Source organism: Manacus vitellinus, unplaced genomic scaffold, assembly GCF_001715985.3.
Source record: "Manacus vitellinus isolate BGI_N305 unplaced genomic scaffold, ASM171598v3 scaffold_1_pilon, whole genome shotgun sequence".
NCBI lineage: Eukaryota > Metazoa > Chordata > Aves > Passeriformes > Pipridae > Manacus > Manacus vitellinus.
Genome location: NW_021939396.1, coordinates 33,472,179 through 33,490,486, shown reverse-complemented (window position 1 = coordinate 33,490,486; position 18,308 = coordinate 33,472,179). Strand labels below are relative to the sequence as shown.

The following is an 18,308-nucleotide window of genomic DNA, read 5'->3' as shown; positions in this document are numbered from 1 at the left end:
TTTGTCTTTGATGGCAGATAATGGCATATAGAAGCCAAAGTGTTGGAACAGAGCTTTTACAGAGTGACACTTTCCTGATGAACTCTCATTCAGCCAGCATTTGGCAGCTAACTCTTACCAGCAGTAGCATCTTTGCATTACCAACAGCAGTGTCCCATTCAGAAATGGTTTCTACAGTTCAATTGCACATGTATAAATGTACTGTGATTCTTACAGTGGTCTTTAAATGCTACATGTTCAGATAGCAGTGCAGAAATGTAGAAGGTGGGGGATGACGTGCTCAGATCTGCTCTTTCTTTAATCAGGCGATTGAAGAACAGCAAAACATCTGCAGATGGCCATCGTTACCTGTTTCGGGGCAGAATAAACACAGAAGTGATGGAAGTAGAGAATGTAGATGATGGAACAGGTGAGTATATTTGTGTTGCTCGTTTGCAGAGCAGTCCCTCGAGCTGCTGAAATCAAATGCAACTTGATGATTTCTTCGGGAATTGACGGTGCTCCTTCTATTTAGAAAGAAAGAGTAAGATGCCACTTTAAAAGCACTATCTATTAGTATCAAAGTTCTGCTTCTTTGAATGGATGACAGCAATGTCATCCATTATTAGCTGGTTGGTCATAGATAACTATTTTATGCTAACATGAACAGAGTAGTAAAATAAGGTGCCATTTATTGCTCAGCTGAAATTGCATATTTAACTTCATTTTACAGCATTTCAGCGCTCTTAAAGAACTTATCCCTAGGTATGTGGTATATTTATAAAAGCAAATGGAAAACTTACCTCTGTTGGAATGAAACCTCGAACATTATAAATGCTGGAATTGTGACACAAGAAAGTTTTTTTAAAATATCTCTAGCAATATAATCCATATGATTGCTTGAAATTTTCCTGACATACATTAATAAAGTGAAAAAACAAAGTATTCCTACACATGTCAATTTTTGTTTTAGAAACTTGAGTTTAACCTTTGAGCTTAACAATTATTAATTTTCCTTACAATTAATAAATAAAACCTGAAACATTTTGGACTTTCTAATGTAAAACTAAAAAAAAATAATAAATGAAACTTGCAGTGACACTGCAGATGTGTGAGCCTGGAGGAGATTTCTGGGAGTTATGTATTACTTCCCGTGATACTTTAAAGTAGTGTTAGGTTTGTCCTACCTCTGCTATGGATTCAAAACATTTCTTAATGTAATTGTGTTCTAAAATTGAGCATTAATGACAATGATTCTACAGTGGAAGTAAACTTCATAGGAATTGAATCTTTAAAATTAAGATTATCTTTTTCTAATCTTGAGTTCCTTGTTTTCAAAATAGTTCATTCACTGGGTAGACAGTAGAACTGACTTGGAGAACAAATTGCCTGTTGTTCTTATTGCCACAAATTAGTCTCTCTTCCATCTCTTATTTTAAAGTCTTTCATGTGTGGTGTTTGGGCGTTTTTGTTCTCTGCCCTTTGGAGTTTTGTTTTTTTTATTCAGTTTGCTTCCATCTTTTGTCATTAACCCTCAGTTTTATAAAGAAATTACATTAAAAATGCTTGGAATTCATAACTGAAGTGTCTAGACCTGAAACTCTGCTGGTGCCAAGTAGGACAGTGCTGCAATGTGGGATGTCTACTATTAATCCCAGAGTTGTTTGGCTTTTCTGAGAACATTATTTTTCAATTTTCTAGTTTGTGTTCAAGAATACCACATCAGAGCCTTCTGTGCAGTAGTGGTGCCTATTCCGTTATATTTTATACTGTGTTAATGTCTGAAATAGGTCCTATTAACTACTTTCTTTTCTGTACTGAGTTTTATCTTATAATTTCTACAAAATATTGAGCATTCAGAGTTTGTATCTTGTTCCCTAAAGCTTTTGCAATGCTTCTTTTCTTAGTTCCATGAACAGTGGAAAATGCTGAACATAAGGTAGAGCACTATGGTGTCACACTTGATGTATTACCTGTGCTTACCAGACATTTTTTGTAAGAATTCCTTGACATCTGTTTTGGGCTATGTCCTTCACCAGGCCCACCAATTTAGTTAGTGATTTTGAGCTGTCCATGGGTACCTTGTAATAAATTTCTTCAAGCCTCTTTGACTTGAATATAGTTTATTCAATATTCTGTATCCTGCTATTTCCCTTTCCTGACCTGTATTCTTGCCCAGTTTTCAGGATTATTTTAGCATCTCAGTAATTTGTTTGTGCAAAAAAAAGAGTTGATTGTTTCAGTCTTTCTTGTTGTGTATTATTTGAAACCCTTTATTTTTTTTCACCTTCCTTATATATGCTTTAGAAATAAAAGTTTCCCTGTTTGCATTATGTCACTTTCTAAGATGGCATCTCTTTGCTTGTAACTCTTGATGTTACTGTGGCCCCAGAGGCTTACACCCAACATCTTCTTCCTGATGAATATTCCAGGAATTCTGTAACTATTCTTCTTTCACTGATTCCAACCTGCATATTGCCACACTTTTAGTGTTGGTGTTAGAAAATATTTCTTTGGTCTTCTTTCCATGACTATCCTGTATTGCTCAAATCTGTCCTACCTCTCTTTGTTTACTTGTTCTAGCTATCCGGTCCTTGATCTCTTTCATGCCGCTCGTTTTGCTTCCTGCGCATTTGTTTTCTTCCTCAATGAATCATCAGTATAATTTGGCTAAGCACAAATAACCTTCCTCTACACTCCAGACACTAGTAGTATAATTTCCTCCAGCCACAGGAAATTTTGCTACTGTCCCCATTTTCTATAGCTTTGCACACAGTCCTCATGGCTATCATGCTTCCTTCCCACTTGCTCTCCTAAGCCATATCAAATCCTGTCACTTTTATATACACATTATTTCCAAAATCCATACTTTTTTCCACTTCTGAGGCATCAGTTAATGGTTTGGTTATTTTGATTTCTAGCTTATTAGAGTTAGTGGATGCCCAATCCCTGGAAACATTCACAGTCAGGTTGAACGGGGCTCTGAGCAACCTGATTGAGCTGAAGATGTCCCTGCTTATTGCGGGGGGATTGGACTAGATGATCTTTAAGGTCCCTTCCAACCCAAACCATTGTATGACTCTATGATTATTCTTATCTGTTTTTTTTAACTTACCACCCCATTTTCGCTTTCAGTTTTTCCAATATCCTAAAATATTTTTTCCTTGCTATTTCATCCCTCCTTTCGATGCTTCTCTTTGAAATATGAAAATGTTTTTGTTATTTCTCTGAAAGGTGACACTTTGACACCTTAGTACCCTTTTCTTGTCACCCCCTCCTGCTTTTTTATGTAACGCCCCTGGTGTTCTCCTTCCTTCTGGTACTTGTGTATCCCGTCTCCTCACACTGATATTTTTTCTTTCACTCAGATCATGATGCCCTTCTTTAACCTTCCTCTGTTCTGCTTGCTTTACTGTTCTCATTTGTTAGACCCAGATGTCTTGTTTCTCATCCCCTGTAGTCATCTCCGTTTGATCTGTGACCCAGTACTATTCTGCTGCTTTCTTTTTGTCTCATCGCATTCCCAAGTGTAGCAATATGATTGTCTGAGCCTCATTCACATTAGCTTTGCATAGTATTGTATTATTTTACGCTCCTTAATCATCTATTACCTATTACTTTCTATGATTCTTAATTTAGAGTGGAAGCTCTGAGTGCAGAGTGCTTGTATTTTCATGTCTGTGCAGGACTTTCTCATGTACCCTATATGGAGTTCTTTACAGACATTAAAGACTATTGAGTCTAGATGATACTTCCACAGTTCTTTACTGTAGATTTTGGGATCCCCTTCTCACTTTATATAAAGGTCTCTATATATGATAGGGCTCCGGGAAACAGGGCAAACTGAGAGTGTTTGCCTGAGCATTGATAGAGGTAAGAATGTAGTCTTCCTTGTTTGTAAGTAGAAGCATAGAAATAGGAAAACGGATTCCCAGTGTGGTTTATTATCATGCTAATGACGTGCCTACAGAAATTAACAAAGCTTTTTCTGAAAAGCAATTTTTCTTTGATGAAATTACGCCTTGGCTGAGCAGTACAGTTGGTGTGAGCTTTCTTTTTTGTTACAGCACCATGATGCACTCTGCTTTTTCCTAATTGCACTGATTAAAGTGGAATGCATATTACCTATCAGGGTAGAGTATTTGTGATCTTAAAACAATGTGGCTACATAGCCACTTGCAAGTTTTAGAAAGATGGATATACTGTAATGTGGTTTTTTTTCTGTAGCAGTTTTTCTAAATCAGTTTTGAAAGAAAAATATATTTCTGAAGACATTCACAAGCCATTAAATGAATCTTATTTAGTTTATGAAGGAAAGCACTTGGGAGTTAGGAAATACCAGATTTATGTTTGCTATAGTATAGTAGTTCTGTCCCCTGTTGTTTTGAAATGAGGCATAATACAGAAAAAATAGAGGATGATAATGGTAACTAGAAGCTGCTTTAAAAAGTATACATAGGAGAATGGCAGTTGATATTGTGCAGCAATTACTTCCTTGGTATTTCTGAGCATTGATACTCCCAAGAACCTCAAGTCTGAGAAATTTAGACGACCTTCAGTACAGAGATTTCTGTTTATTTTTTTAAAGGAGGAAGAAAATTCTATTGTATATGGCTGTAACAAATTGCTTCTTATGCATCACTCAAATGTTTGAGTCTTGAATTTTGAAAAATATATTACAATTCAAATCACAAGCATTAACGTATTACCACGTAACATTAAATGATGTCGTCTTGTCGGCTTAATGATTTGTTGATCATGCTGGTTCAGACTTCACATCAAGCGATTGAAGTCTCATGCTCTTCTTCTTTCTGTAACCATTATGTCAGGTTTGCAAATTATTTGTTTAGCTTGACTGGCAGCTGTGATTGACATGATGTGAAGAGTGCACGTATGTGCTGTGCAGCTGACCAGCCAGAATATGCACACCTCCTGGCTGGCCAGCCAGCATGGCTGCAGCTCTTGACCAGATTTTGTCCAAAAAGTCCAAAGAAGGTGGAAGTTTATATGAGATGATAGCGTAATGCTGAAATGTTCTTGACTACAGGCATGGGTGTACTGGGGAGAACAAATTGCTCATGGGAGCCTTGGAGGATTGTAGTCATGGGGAGCATGAAGAGCAAAAGAGAAAGCAAGGGTGTTGCAGTGAAAGGCAGAGACTGAAGTCAAAGTGGCCATCGCAGCAGTGGTTTATTGTTGCAAAACTGGGCAACAGTTACATGTCTTCCTCCACCTGAACTCACTGCCATCTGTATACATTAGGCATTCATAGCACCTAGCTTCGTGATTGGGCCTTTCACAAAATTCAGTGAGTTTGTAGTGGCATGAGATAAATGTGGTCAAACTGCCAGTGCTCTTGGCCCTCCAGTTAGAGATCTTCAGATGCCAAGGAAGCTGCGTGTTTAAAAAGTCAGCTCTACACTGAGATATTCAAGGGTCTGGACGAGCCATTTTTTCCCTTGACTGTTGACTCTGATTTTCTGAGAGTGCTTGAATAGTATGATGGGTAGTTTTCAAGAAATGGTGTTTTTAAAGGGACAAAAGATATTCTGAATAGGCTATACAAATAAAAATATGATAAAAAGGTAAGTGGTATAAACATGATGTTGCAAAAATATCTGACTTCATTTTCTTCCTGTTCATAACTTGCTTACACTTTCTTACATGCTTTGAGTACTAGAAGGTTTTTTTGGTTTAGAAATTAGCCATCAGTCTCATGGTTTTCTAGTGGTTCCTGACATTTCCCAGCCCAGTACACAAAGCTTGGCTGCTTTCCATCTAATTAAAATGCAAAGTTATTGAAAGGATACTAGCATGTCTGCTGAGATTTATGATAAATCTTAGCAAGCATTTCAGCAAGGGTTTCAGTTTCAGAAAATCCCATCTCATCATACAAAATAGGGCTAAATTATGAAAAAGTATTTACAAAACAAAAAGCTTTGTAGTTATTATAGTAGTTCAGGACTTGCCCTAGGACTTTCTTGCCTCTTAATGAAAGTTTGTGGTGAGAAACCGTTGACCTTTGATTTTTCTAAACACTTTGTATGGTAGTTGCTAGCTCTAGTTTTTTAGTCTGTATTTTATGTAAAAAAAAAATTTCTTATCATAAGGAATTTATGTCTCCCGAGTTTTCCCCCAGGAAATGCGGGTAATCTCAGTGAAGGATAGTTAGGGGTATTAGTTTTGGAATTTCTGAATAAGATTTATGAGCCAACATATTAAAATAGAATGTTACAGAAGTAATAAGTAGTAAGGACTTGATTTTTATATCGTAGTTATTTTTACATGTTAAGAGTCAGAAGTTCAAGATACCTAAGAACATCAGCAGCTGTTATCTCTCCTACAAGGTGCACACTGAACATAGGGCTATTTAAAAAAAATTATTTCAAATTATTGCATATTTCAAAAATTATGCATTTGGGGTTTGTTTTTTTTTTACATCAAAGAACATCTCGTATTATATTTCAGTTTGTTTAAACTAGTAAGTGTAGATATTTATTTATTTGGGTAACCAGTAAAAATACATCAAATATATGTGATGTGCTTACTTGTCAAATTGAAATTGTATTTTACCCCCTGTAAAGTCCTTTTTTAAACTTAATAGTAAATCATTCAATCAGCACAGCAGCTCTGAGCAACTTAAGGGATAAAACCACAATGCTGTTTGTTTAAGGAATTATTTATTACAGTTTAACACAAACAGAAGTACTCTAAATACTGTTATCTGTTGCTTTAATAGGACTCTGCCTGTTTTAGTATCGAGTTTATACCTTCTTCCATATGCTATGCAATTCTTTGTTACATTTTACAAAGGACATTGTTTACTAAACATTAAAACTACAATTTATTAAGTTATAACAGTTCACAAGTGGCACAGGTAACTTTAATTTTTATTCTTCTGTATCTCCTGGGCTTCGTGTGTACTGAGAGTTCTTAGTAATTGTAACAACTATTGCTTTTTGTAAGAATAGAGACTCTTTAAGCCATTTTATCTATTCTTAGCTGACTACCACAGCAGTGGCCACACTGTTATTAATGGCTGGAAGATCCACAACACGGCAAAGAATAAGTGGTTTGTATGCATGGCAAAAACCCCTGAAGAGAAGCAAGAATGGCTGGAAGCAATTTTGAAAGAGCGAGAGAGGAGAAAAGGTAGGTTAATAAACTTCCTTGTGTTGCTTTGCCAGAAAGCCATGTTGTATTTTTATGTTGAGATATAAAGAAAACCAGCTGGTAGGCAAACTTGTGGTGTCAGGTTCCTCTGAAGATTTATGAATAACAGCTTGGGAAAAATAAATCAAGCTTGTACTAGGAAGGGCTTTATGTCTTCAATCATGTATGCTGGTAGTGAATGCTGTTTTGGAAATGGGGAGATGATTTAACCTGTGATTTTATAGCTTATCCTCAACCAGTATAAATTGTCATAAACTCATTGAGACCTGTGTAATATTATGGTTTTTGGTATCTGAGGGTCTGTCCTAAATGCCTTGTGTGATTTTTATGCATTGATTCCCTTTGTGAGTGGCCGTTTGAATCACTGAAATGAGCAGGCTTTCAGTGTTGGATTTTAATGCGGATGATCTAAAGTGAAATGGTGCAGAACGTACCCACCACCCCGTCTTTGATGTATTCTCCCCTGCCAAAAAATTAAGAAATCACCAGTGGCAAACCACTATCTTTTTGAATAACTGAATTAAGGTGAAAGAATACTTGGATGAAATATAATCCTGATCTCAAATGTGACCGTGAATAACTTCATGTGTTCAAGGTGAACCCAGCACAAAGTAGAAGCAGGGAAAGATGACACCTCATAATTTTCTGGAGCTAATTTCATTTGCAAGCTAAAATATCCATATTAGTAAGGTTGTTTGGAGCCTTGATATTGAAGGAAAATATGGCCTTGTATTTAGGTCTGTAATGCTTTTCCTGAATTGTGTAGATTTTCTGTTGCCTGTTGCAGTAATTGTTGTTTTGTGCTTCTGTTGTAAATGGAGACCAACAATATTTTCTTTGGTTTTTTAAAGTTGAATACTGGATGCTTGTAGAACATCTGTTGTAGGACCAGAGTTTCAAATAGGGTATTTGAGCACTGGCTAATTAATAGTGTCACCAGGAATTAATAGCAGAAAAGCTAAAAAGATGCTTTAACATTCTAAAACCTCAACATTTTTAAAATAACAAATGAGAAAGCAATGTGGTAGAGATGGTGTCAAATACAACAAAACCCAGGTTTGTTTGCTGCTGTATAGGACCTTGTCTGGAACCTACTAAAATGTTTTCAGTAAATTCCACTTCACTGTTAAGTTTCTTGACTCCCTTGGGCTCTTGGTATCTCAGATAAGAAATACAAAGATTAAGTAGGTGTACTTTATGTTGATGAATTCTTACTATTTCACACTAATAAACTGAGCAGCTGGTAGGAGGGATGAGTTTGAGCTAAACTTTGGCAAGCTTGAGGTCTGAGGTAGCTATCCAAAAGTCAAGACATGTCTTAGGATTTTAGCATTCTAAAAATATGTGGAAATTTTCAGCTCCTGATGTTTTCAGTGGGTTTGCCAAACAAGGAGACAACCATGAAACAAAGAGGAGAGGATCTGGGGCACACACATATTCAGGTTGCAACACAGAATCTCCAAAAACAAATGAGTTGGAAGACTCAGAGATTCAATGGACTTAGAGAAACTCAACCTATACTTTTATTTGGAATCCATGCAGCAGAAGCTGAGCTAAAAGGAGAGAATGCCCTTAATGAAGTAATTTAGTTTTCAGCTTTGGTAATTGAATTATGAACTAGGACCTTTTCATAGATTGTATTTTCTTGCTAGGAGAAATCAAGCTGAATTGGAAAATTTTACTGAAGTCTTTCTGTCAATTTGGTGGCTTTCCTGTAAACACCTGTTATCTGCAAACTTGCTGAGGGTGCACTTGATCCCACTGTCTGTGTCATCGATTAAGATACTGGAGAGCAACGATTCCAAGACAGAGTACTGAGGGACACCGCTTGTCACCTGTACAGTTATATGTACAGTTATAGTTTAAAAATTATGAAAATCTGAACAGAAACTGAGAACATGTACACAAGACATTCAAGAAACGTGTGGTTCTGTCCAGCATTAATAACTGTTTATTGAGAAAGCGTGTGGGATATGAAAGTCGGTGGTATTCCTCGAACACAAGCTTCTGTGAATGGCCATAGGATGCATAGTTCAACAAAAACTGGATTTGATCATCTGTTAATCTGTTACTCAAAAAACATAGTGATTTTTTCAAGAAGATAAACAGGAAAAAAATAAACCATTAAAAATATTAAACTAAATCCCTTGATAGCTTTCCATTGTTAAAAAAATCTTGAAGAAAATAAAAATCAAGTCATGTATATGCTTTTGTGGAAAAGGGGTGAATTAATCTGATGTGAAACTAACATACATATAACAGTTAACCAGTTACTATTAATTGGAAATTTGAAAAATATTCCTTTAAGTGAAGACATTTTTATTATCACATGATAAAAACAAAACCAGGGTTCTTTTATTTTAAATGTGTGAAGACATGACTACTGCCTTGCAAATATTCATATACTGAAATCTGAAAATCACAGCATTAGTATTTATTACTAAAAAGTTAGTGGTGATGTTGAATGACTAGTAGTTTAACTTCACTATAAGGAACTTAAAAATATCTTTTGGTTATACCTTATGAGGATCAGATGTTCATAGTTTAACTTGATTGTTGGGAAAAAATGGAAAACAGTTCCTTTACTTTTTTTTTTTGGTATTAAAATGTTGGTATTGCTTCTCCATTTTGGGGAAGATACTGAAATATAATGGCAATATCACTTCATAAAGTTTTAATGCATTTTTGGCAGGTTTAAAATTGGGCATGGAACAGGACACTTGGGTGATGATCTCTGAGCAAGGAGAAAGACTGTACAAAATGATGTGCAAACAAGGGAATCTCATCAAAGACAGGAAGAGGAAATTAACCACTTTCCCCAAATGCTTTCTTGGAAGGTATTATATGCATTTGATAGCATGAATTTTTACCATATAAAAACACATTTTAAATCTTTGGGATTCTGCGAAAACCACGCTTCATTTGCAATGTCTGTTAGGCCTATTTGCCTCACAGAGTTTAGCCAAAATGTAAATTGGTCTGCCTAAAATTTATGAATATATACTTACATTGCAAAGTAGTTCTGTTAAAGAGACAAGGCTGCAAAGGCATGATGAAAATATGAAAGTGTGTCACGTGAATTAGTTTCTTTAAAGAAATGATTCCCAATTTGTTTAATGCATTTTGTCTCTATAATGATTAGTTTGGGGTGTAAAGTTTATTTGTTATTTATTCCACTTAAAACAATCTCTGTCTCTAAAACTGCTCCTATCCTTCTCTTGCTTGAATGTCAAGAACAGAGTTACTAAGTAAGGTTTATGTAGTTAAAAATTTACCCGTATTATCAGGGGAATCTTTTTAATGCCATATTATACCTACATCTTAAGACTGAATGAAAAAGAAAGAGATAGATACCCTAAAAATGTGTGTATGGAAAAAAAGGGTTTATCACTTATTTCATTTGACCATAAGATGGTTAAGCATGAAAAGCACTTTTATAAAGTACAGCAAATTTTACACAAACAAATTGTAAGGAAGATACCACTGGGTTTAAAAGTGGAAATGAAACTTGGGAGATTCTTATGTGCTGTCAGAAGTGACATAGTTGAAGAGAATGGAAACCAGGATTAAGATTAATGATTGAGTTATGGTTGAGTCGTATTTCCTCAGTGAAGTTGTTGGAAGCAGGTAAAGAATACACTCATGGTGAGGCAGCTGTTTAAACCTACCATCAGATGGCCGCTTTTCTGTGCTGTGTTTGGAGTGGACCCTTTTGAAGACCACTTCTCCCAGCCTCTGGGTCACCCATGACAGTGAAGGTTGCACTACCTCATTACGCTTTTGGTTTGTAACCTACACCTATGCTATAAAGTTGATGTCTCTGAACTGCATCAGTTTTATTGTGATACAAGGCAGGCATTTCCTGCACATGAAGTATATACTTTGTATATATGCTCAGGATGTCATGTCGGACACACCTTAGAAGTTACAAGCCTGCTGTTCTGTCATACTGTGGTTGTGGTCTGTCATCATGACCTATCTGTCTGGGCAGGTGCATTATGTGTGTCTGGGATTGCCTAATATTGGTCTGTCTGGTCAAATGTGGCTATGCTAGTTTAGGAAATCCCAGAAAACATGGAAAGTCTTCACTGTGTGCCAGGTAAACTTTATGCATGGAAAACTTCTGAGCAGAAAAAAGAAAACATCTCATGGGAAACCATATGTGTTTACATAAAAATAAAGGGGGTATGATAATTTCAAGATCACTAGGCTTAAGAATCATTCACTAGACTAGTTAGAAATACCAGTAATGGAGATGGAAATGCAGTAGATTTGGTAGTATGACATGTAAAGTTTGTTTTCTGTGTCTGTTTTTATTTCAGTGAATTTGTGTCCTGGCTGTTGGAAATTGGAGAGATACACAAATCTGAAGAAGGTGTTCATCTTGGCCAAGCTTTATTAGAGAATGGCATTATTCATCATGGTAAATATAGTCAGTTTTAAATTACTTCTTTTCAAGATAATTATTGTAATTAGAATGTACGTAATTTTGTCTGACAAAAATATGGTCTTGTTAACGCAAGATGGTTTGTTGAATTTGCATTATATCCTTCCAAGGACCTCAAGAGCCCATTGTCCATGCACTGCAGATTTACTGGGAAAGGCTTGATTGATTTAATCACATTATATCTATGCTGTTGGGATCACAACATTGAAAACAGGGACCTAGAAAAACATTGCTGTTCTCTTGTAAGCAAAAATAAATTCTAGGGGAACACAGAATGGTACACTGCTTTTAAGGATTTTAACCTTTATTAAGGCCAGGCATTTTAGGGATACATGTTCAACTAAGAATTATGCAAGAGAGTGAGTCACAGTTGGCTGTTGATAAACGTGCCTGCTCATCTGTTAGGTATTACAACTCAAGCTGATGGAATCCAGCCTAGAACCCAACAATTTAATCTTTTGAATTTTAAGGCCTTCTTTTCACTATATTATATAGTTACTAAAATTTATATTTTTATACTGAAACTTTAAGTCAATTCTGTGCATTTAGCTCATTGTGGAGAGAAGTATCCCTCAAATGACCAATAAGAATGTTTAATTTCTGCAGATAATTTGCATTGGCAGCATTTTTCTCTTTCCAGAGCAGGTCCTCATCTCTGTCCCTACTACAAGGTATAGTCTAACAGGACCATATAAATGAACTGGAGAAACTTCTGGTTTTGAAGGCATATTTGGCATACAATAGGTACAGTCACTTAAAAAGCAAATGATGAAACAGCTGTCAAGTTAGCTACTTTTCCATCATAGATCCAGGGTGTAAATTTAGTTGGATTCATTGATAATATACACTTCAAAACTCCATTTAGTACACTACTATACGCCATACAGAAATGAATTTAGTACTGATTAATAATGATGTTTTTAGTGTCCTTGACTGAAAAGAAAGTGGAAGAAACATAGTGCCACTTAGCTGTGTGTGTTCTAAACACATGCAAAGTAGGAGGAAAAAAATTAGGGTTATTCATCAGTGGTCATGTAGCCTTTAATTCTTTAATGTCAGTCTACATGACTTTCCTCCACAATCATTCAAATGTCAGATGCCATTATGTTTACTACACACAGAGAAATTGTTTTCAATGAAATCATTTAGTTGCCAGATTCTTTTCCTGATCTTGTAATTTATATCCTAAATGCAATCATAGAATTTCTCAATACAGAATCAAATGAATATTGTGTAGTTTCATGAGATAAAAGGGTAATTATATTAGAGCATAGAAATGTAAGCCAGACATGCTACTTTGAATAGTGGATCCAGCTGTGGTTCACTGAAAATAGCATTCTTAAAATAGAGTTGAATGAACCATCTGTTTTCACAGAGGGATCAAGGGAGAAAGAAAGTTTGGCTGTTATTTACATTGCAAATATTGTAGAGGTCTTTGTTAGAGTTTGCATATTCACGAGGCCATCATTGTCACTGTGCTGGAGTTCATGCTAGCAATGACATAACCATGTTGTGATGGGCACTGTTTTACTTCCTGGTGTGTGAACTCTTGGAAGTAGAAAAGTTATGGCTTTTCCTTTTTTTTTTTTCCCCCTCCACTTTGTATAAGAGGAAAAATCTTGTTGTATGTTGCTATGCTGCTATTTTAAATCTACCTGATAGACTTCTGTGATATCTGAAATTACTTGTAGCAGTCAGTGGGCTGAGGTACTTGGTCCAATCACTTGCTTGTGATGATGAGAAATGGAAGCTTTGTCTCAAGGTAGTAAGGAGCTTTGTAGTTACAAAAATAAACTGAATATCAGAGAGTTTTAAAATGAATAAGTATTTCTGTGGCTGCACAGTTTCTTGGACTGATGTACTGATGTGATTTAAAATTACACTGGCAAAGAAGTAAATGAAAAGACCAAATGTGTTCCTTTTTCTTTGTCTGTGCCATATAAATATGTATCCCAGCATAAATGTAGGTACAATGCTGGAAGTGATATGTAAACCAACTTGGGGTTTCTTATTTTAGTGGTAATACAGCTTTTCATCAGCTTAAGTGTTTGAAACTCAGGATGTGCCAGCCCTGTGGAGCTACTGCCTTAGTTTCTGGTGCACTATGGTAAGTCAGGACTGCAAAGACAGAGTGGTACTCAGAGGGCATAGCCTGCTCTGTTCATGATAGGCATGCAAGAAAGGAAAGGTGCTTTGTGATCCCAGTTCCCTCCCAGTGCATCCGTGGAACAATAATGAACAACTTGGCCTTAGGCAAAACTGTCCTGGTGGTTTTTCTATTTTCAGTATTTGGTGGTTATAAAAGCTCTTAATTCATGTTAATCTAGTGGAATATGTTTTTTCTTCAACCACAAGAATTTTTTCTTAATTACAGAACTAGAAGATATCTTTTTTCTCTGAGTTAAATGGTCACAATCCATTAAAATCCATTTCGACACTTATGTTAGGCATTATATGTGAAAATTTTGTAGTCTGTATCTGATGTATGATACGTAAAAAGCTTAAAAATTATTTTGGATAATCACCTTAGCATGAACCATCAGTTCAAGGCAATTGGAATAGTGCCCTGGACTTTCCTATTAGTAGATATATCAAATGCAGGTAGAGAAGTTATTTTCCTCTTGCACATGACACTAGTGAAACCATTTAATATATGAAGTTCAGTTTTTATTTCTGTGTGTCAGATGATGTGTGGAGATAGTGAGGAGCTTGAAGAAGCATGAAAAATGACACAGACAGAAGGCACCTTACTGTACAAAATTTATGATGCCTAACTAAGTTTTTGGAAGAGAATTATATATAATGGCTTAATCTCTTGCACCTAACGCTGTCAGGTGTGTTACTCTGATTAATGAAGACATTACATTACCCTTCTTTATCAACTGATGACATGTAAATTTAGTTTCAAAATTAAAGCTTACAACTGCAAGCAAAACTATAATTAATAAAAAAGTTATCCTAGGACGGTGCTAGTGCCTAATGCTGTCCTCAGCCATCAAATGGATCAGTTGTTTTTCAGAAAGACTTGCAGTAGTACTATTTCCAGGAGAAGCTTTGTATCCTGTGATATGACTGTTTTGACAAAACACTTGAAGTTTTGAGGTTTGGTGCTGGAATCTTGTGAAATGCTGGAAATCCACTTGCTAAGATTCATGGGTCTTTGAGGAAATAGATTATCAAAATCTTTGTAATGAACCAGTCTCTTGCACTTGTGACCTCTGCCTGTCTATATATAGGGGAAGACATTCCCTCTCCCTTTTTTCCCCAGTTCGGGACTGGCCAAATGTATTGGGAAGGGTTCATATCTTTACCTAATCATTTGAGATTGGCCTCAGCAAGAATGAGAACAGAAAATAATGTGTGAGAATAGTATGAATAGTTGGAAAAGAAGTCTTATTTGGATATTTAGTCGATAAGTTTTGTAAAGCGCTGAAGACTAGAAAGATTTGAGTACCTAAATTTCATGCTGTTCCCTATCTGTTTTCCTTATTCTTTGCCACGTGACTTGAAATTGTTTGGTTTTTTCTTTACTACTTAAATGTTCTAAGAAATACTGTCACCAGTGACGTAAAGGAACTTAAAGCAGATGATCTAATTGGGCTTCCTGCCCTTCCTGTCTGAAATCTACCTGTTTCTGTGTAATGGGCTGTTATTAGCAGAAATGATGCTGACCTTTTTCTCTCTTGTTGATTTCTTCAGAAAGTAATCAAACAATACTTTTTTTTTAAATTTAGTTACAGATAAGCACCAATTCAAACCTGAACACATGCTGTATAGATTTCGATATGATGATGGAACATACTACCCCAGAAATGAGATGCAGGATGTGATCTCCAAGGTAGGAGGACACATCAGAAACTGAGGCTCTGCTTGAAAAATAATGTAAAGTATTCTGGAATAAACAACATCCCCTCACAGTTGCCAGTCTCAATGTCAATCAAATTCAGTTTTCCATTTGTAAGATTTTTGGGTTTTTTATACATTTTAAATAAAAAATGAAAGATTACTGTTATTTAGTTATAGTTATTATTCAGTAGTTTCATGTGCAGGAGGCATTGCCTAGGTTTGTGGGGGATTCTGAAGCTAGTGTTTCAGTCTTGTATTTTTCAGTCCATTTTCATAGATACGAAGCTATAAGAAACTGATTTTAAATTTCTCTTAAATCTGCATGTCTTTTATTAGTACCTTAACAAGGCAGTAAATCTATAGTTATGTAGATGTTCAAACACATGTAGGTAGTGCTATACATGTCCTACTGAGCATAATGAAAAGATTGATCAAAGTTGCCTTTAAACTCATTAATATTCAAATGTTTCATGATTTTGAGTCAATCAAAAACGTCTGCATTTGAATATTACACTACAGTGTTGTTCACTTTTTTGCTGGCACTTGTTAATGTAAGGTACATCTAGAGGAATCTTCAGTACTGAACTACCAGGCGGAGGAAAGTATGATGGAATCTAATTTGACGCTGTTATACACTTTCTTCTTGCATGTTGTGAACATAATTGGTTTTTGTTAGTTCACTAAGTAATACTAATGTGTTTTCCTTTTATAAATGCAATTTTCTGATGGTAGTTTCTTAAACTACTCCAAATGTTTAATTTTTTGGTTTGTAAATGAAAACATTTCTAATTTTTGAATATTTTGCATTTTTAAAATGGATTAGTTATAATTTCAATTTATAAGTGAAGTATTGATCCATATAATGAAATAACAGTATTTTTTACTTTCATAACTCAGTTGTGTGTAAAGTAACAACAAGTATTTAGGACAACCCTAATGTATGGAGACATTGCTTTATTTTTTTGTAGTTTTCTTTTAAATTATTTCAAACCTTCAGAATTTTTTAGTGCTACCTTAAAGCTAATCCTTTTTGCATGTGTCTCAGTGAAGCTTAGTTTAGACTGGACATGTTTGCTTTCTCATAATTTATTCACCAATACTGTTATCTGGAAAGATTAAGTTTTGGCACATGAAAATACATAAAAATTTGAACAGACTCTTTTGCTGTGTAAATGAAGTGCATTTACAACATATGGGCTTCCTTATTGTGCCCATGCCTCTTATGTACTGTGTGATGTGAACATGGGGTTAACACCACCTCTTTCTCTTTAACAGGGTGTACGACTGTACTGTCGCCTTCACAGTCTGTTTACCCCAGTAATTAGGTGAGTCCAATTGGGAAATCCTTAGAGAGTCATTTGGAAGTAGTATATAATCTGAAGATACTGTGTCTGAATGTAGAAATCTAATCCATCCCTTCAAGATTGGCCTTTTGAGAGTAATCAAATAAGACTGAAGGGCTATCAAGACAAAAAGTATAACTGAATCCTTAAGTGACTACCAACTCTGTTCAATATGACTTTTTTAACAGGCTTCTAGGGCCTTCTAGGTCCTGATGGATATGCTTATATGCTTACTGTATATGTTAGTATACTCCTTCACTTACACTCCATTACCTTTTCTGGGGAGTCACAGCTGTAACAACACACCTGCCTTTATACTCCAGTACCATTGTCACCCAAGGAAGATGTAGTCAGCCTCCACCTTTCTGTTTACATTGAAAGGTTTAATTAGCTTTTTTTCTCCAGAAGAAACTTCTGAACCATTATAAAATGCTCAATTCACACTTGCACTGACTTGTTCATAAAAGTATTTTTTCTGTTTCTTTTGAGTTTTTGTTTGATTTTTTAAAATCATTTTGCATTGTTTTGAACAGGGATAAAGATTATCACTTGAGAACCTACAAATCTGTGGTTATGGCTAACAAATTCATAGATTGGTTGATTGCACAGGCAAGTATACACATTTGGATTTATGTATGTTGTGCATTTAAATTCTAATCTGAAAGCTAGTGATGTATCAAGCAGAATAACATGCAAACACTTTGTGTAAGAGTTATTAGAACAGTGTGTGTAAGTGTAATCCTCTTACACTGGTAAAGTAACACAATCATCTGTCAGCAGCTGTGCTGTTAATTCTTTTTGTGCTTATCTTCCTTATGTGCAACTGAACTTGAAATGTTTTAATGACATTTAGCTTTATGATTCAGCATGTAACACTGTTCTTGGCTTAAAATGAAAGGAATAGACTCTGCATAACTAAACTACTAATTAGATGGAAAAAACTCAGTACTAATTTACTGTCAACAACTCTGTTTTATTTTGAAGGAACTAGAAGCAAGAACAGGGTATCCTGTTCACTCTGTCAACATGCACTAGTTTCATAAAGTAAAAGTTTAAAACTGTGATACTTTTAGATTCTCTTACATTTAATTTTTATGGAGTATGCAGTGTTACTTCAGTGTTTACCTATTTATTTCAAAGTGTAAAGAGTTATAGCATGTAAAGATCTCTTCCAACCCAAACTATTCTCTGATTGTATGATAAACATGTATATTCTGTTTTATGTATGCATGCTAGAAATGTATATATAAAAGTGGTGATGATAAATATAATCTACAGCTATTGCCATCCCTGTGAGATTATGCCATTGTGCACAGATTCCATTTTGCTGCTATATTAAAATATATTAAAAAAATTATTCTATGGTTTAACAGGGGGATTGCCGGACGAGGGAGGAAGCTATGATATTTGGTGTAGCTCTTTGTGATAATGGGTTTATGCACCATGGTAAGTAAATGCATTCTGTACAAACTATGCTTACTTTCTTTTTAATGTTATCTACCTAGTTGGAAGGAAATGCA

The 18,308-nt window shown here is 35.4% G+C and overlaps 1 protein-coding gene across 3 annotated transcripts in view; it reads left to right on the top strand.

Moving 5' to 3' along the window:
• PREX2 (phosphatidylinositol-3,4,5-trisphosphate dependent Rac exchange factor 2) overlaps positions 1-18,308 on the top strand; it is a 167,914-nt gene that overhangs the window by 62,446 nt on the left and 87,160 nt on the right. For all 3 annotated transcript variants that reach the window (XM_018079559.2, XM_018079551.2, XM_018079566.2), the window contains exons 9-16: positions 306-409; positions 6,982-7,131; positions 9,845-9,989; positions 11,475-11,575; positions 15,334-15,437; positions 16,721-16,770; positions 17,322-17,397; positions 18,162-18,234. In XM_018079559.2, the coding sequence (XP_017935048.1) occupies positions 306-409; positions 6,982-7,131; positions 9,845-9,989; positions 11,475-11,575; positions 15,334-15,437; positions 16,721-16,770; positions 17,322-17,397; positions 18,162-18,234 (803 nt within the window). The remainder of the gene's footprint in view (positions 1-305; positions 410-6,981; positions 7,132-9,844; positions 9,990-11,474; positions 11,576-15,333; positions 15,438-16,720; positions 16,771-17,321; positions 17,398-18,161; positions 18,235-18,308) is intronic.